The sequence below is a fragment of the Priapulus caudatus genome, unplaced genomic scaffold, assembly GCF_000485595.1.
Source record: "Priapulus caudatus unplaced genomic scaffold, Priapulus_caudatus-5.0.1 Scaffold1264, whole genome shotgun sequence".
NCBI classification, from domain to species: domain Eukaryota; kingdom Metazoa; phylum Priapulida; class Priapulimorpha; order Priapulimorphida; family Priapulidae; genus Priapulus; species Priapulus caudatus.
The window spans coordinates 71,862-74,549 of NW_014578325.1; the positions used below are offsets into that span (position 1 = coordinate 71,862).

General features: G+C 37.4%; 2 protein-coding genes across 4 annotated transcripts in view; both read right to left on the reverse strand.

The window, feature by feature from the left end:
• Window positions 1–2,688, reverse strand: part of LOC106816022 (peptidyl-alpha-hydroxyglycine alpha-amidating lyase 2-like) — a gene marked incomplete at its 5' end in the record, with an annotated part of 51,063 nt that overhangs the window by 33,272 nt on the left and 15,103 nt on the right. The window lies entirely within an intron of this gene.
• Window positions 1–2,688, reverse strand: part of LOC106816027 (succinate dehydrogenase [ubiquinone] iron-sulfur subunit, mitochondrial-like) — a 7,413-nt gene that overhangs the window by 3,931 nt on the left and 794 nt on the right. For all 3 annotated transcript variants that reach the window (XM_014820572.1, XM_014820571.1, XM_014820573.1), the window contains exons 2-4: window positions 1,594–1,665; window positions 1,143–1,345; window positions 79–157 (exon numbers count right to left, since the gene is read on the reverse strand). In XM_014820572.1, the coding sequence (XP_014676058.1) occupies window positions 79–157; window positions 1,143–1,345; window positions 1,594–1,665 (354 nt within the window). The remainder of the gene's footprint in view (window positions 1–78; window positions 158–1,142; window positions 1,346–1,593; window positions 1,666–2,688) is intronic.

Genomic DNA, 2,688 nt, shown 5'->3' on the forward strand with positions numbered 1-2,688 from the left:
AATATATATATATATATATATATATGCATATAGATACGCACTCATACATCATTGATGTCAACACTCATAAACACTTACAGGGACGAGGTCTTTAATGACATGCATGTGCGGCAATGGATAGACTTTAGTGGTTTTGCCCACATTTTCATTGATCTTGCTGTAAATGATAGAAAGACATTTATATGACTGTTTAGTGAATTTTGTCGATGGTTAACGATGTGCTGCTCTAACTAACACATATCTGCATGCATCTAAAAAGCGATAAATGTCAACCCAATATTTTTTAGAAAGAATATAGCAAACAAAAACCTGAAACAGGCATCAGTTATCAGGAATGAATGACTGTCTGACATTTACCCATCATAAAAAAACTAGCTATGTTTACTGAAATAACCACACGATTGAAAGAATCTGCAACTGACTGTACGTTTTAAGCCACGGTTATGTATGCATGGTTACTCCATGAACCCAGATTAAAGTGTTGTATGACCTTCAACAGCCAAGCTAAACTGTATAATTATTAGTGTTTGAGATCGGTCCAAATTTTATGATCGATCATCGGTTTTACAAAACGATCGATGATCGATTAATCATCGATCATTTTAGATTGCGGCGACGACGCAGTGACGCCGCATCATCGTCGAAACAACTGGTGTATTGCGAAGGAATATTGACATTATTGTATGTGTAGCAAGTATTTAATGGTAAGTAAATTAAGGATACTGTTAGGGTTACAGACGGGTAACACTCTAAAGGGCATTGCAACATAACTGCTCCTCAAATTCAAGAAAAAAAAGAAAGAAAAAAAAACAGTTCGAGTTGTACTCGGTCGTCCGATTTTCTACTCGATTAATAAACTCGGCAGCCCAAACGAGTAATGATCGACGAACTCGATTAATCGGAACACCACTAATAATTATATGACTCAACCTAGTAAGTTAAGAATGTATTTTCTGGTGGGATGAATGCATAAAACATAAGTAACTTCCACAGAAATTATATTCAACAATTTACAGCAAGCAAAGTTTCCCAATACAGTAGAAATAAATCAAAGTTCAGTCACTTGGTTATTAGTTTATATGATTAGTCTAATTGGTTTTAACTGTAACACAGGTAATCTCGAATAACTTTTATAAACACACCAGATGCATGCCAGAGTGTTTCCACCATCAATGTTCATCGAGCACGACCCACAGATTCCCTCACGACACGATTTCCGGAAGGTCAAGGTCGGGTCAACTTCATTCTTGATCTTAACAAGGGCATCCAACAGCATTGGACCACAGTTGTTTAGGTCTACCTCATACTCCTGCATCTTTGGTTTCATGCCAGGGCTTTCCGGGTCCTATATCAACAAACCAAACTAAATAGCAGCAGATTCGATTGTACTTAAATTAAGACACAATTTGTACACAGCCTGTCTTATCAATAACAACTGATACACAGTAGCAAGGTAGCAATTATTACTTATTACTCGTTTCAAAATACATTTCAGTTGTATCACAGATGACCTGTAGCATTTACAGCCAGCCTCTTCATTGCAGCCAATGTCCAGTCCAGTAACTACTGACTGTCCATCTAAGTACAACTTACCCATCTGTAAATTGAGAATTTCTTTAATCTTGGTTTCTCTTGAACAGCGGCAGCAGCAGTGGCTAGACGTATCTAAGGTAAACAAGAGGCAACGTAAGAAATTTATACAGGAACCAACCTATATGTATATATTGTAAGAGATCTTATATTCATGTTTTTTCACAAAGAAAATGCTTGGCAGATTAACTTATTTTGTTTTAATATGTTCTACTGACTTCTTAATTGCATTGTTTACACGGTGTTTGTAAAAAACTTGTAATATCTATAATGACCTATCAGTGTTCAGCATTATCCTGCAACTGTGAGCACTGAAAATTAGGTCTATAAATATTTTTCTATGTTGCAAATGTTAAAGTAATAAGAAGCTACTGAAATGCACAAACAGTCTGTGCAAGAAAATGCTGTTTCGATTCGACGCTATTATTGTATTAAACCAGCACCAACCACTGGACCAGTTTATCGTTGCGCAGAAGATCCTGAAATTGTTTCAAATTCTTAATTCATGTTAAGTCTGCTTTAGAGCTTTCAATGTATTACTGTGTTTTGCTAAGTATTTGGTGGTGATTATCACATTCCCAAAATAGACCAATGCCGGCAAACTTAATGACCTTCCCAATGGAACAGGTACTACTTACTAGAGCTGAAAGGGTCATTGTCGTATCAGGTACTACATATATATGTACCCGAGGTACATACATGTATACACAAAGTGTACCAGACTTGTACTACAGAAGTGTACCATAACCCTAAACATCCCTCATATAAAAATATGAACATAATAATTAATACTAAACAACCTAAAACTACCTCGGGTACATATATGTAGTACCACTACCTGATAGTGATACGACAACGACCCTTCATGCCTTACTAGAGCTGAGAGGGTCTATGTCCCCCGGGGTACTGCCGGAACGTATCCTGGGTACGGTCCGGTATACCGGAACGTACCCTGGTACTATCTAATATGCCGTACCGTACCTCGCCTACTCCACTAACGAATCTAGGGAGTCGCCTACGCCTACTCCCTAACCCTACCCCTAACCCTAACCATATCAAATAGACAAATAAATACTTAATAGTTACCAGGGTACGTTC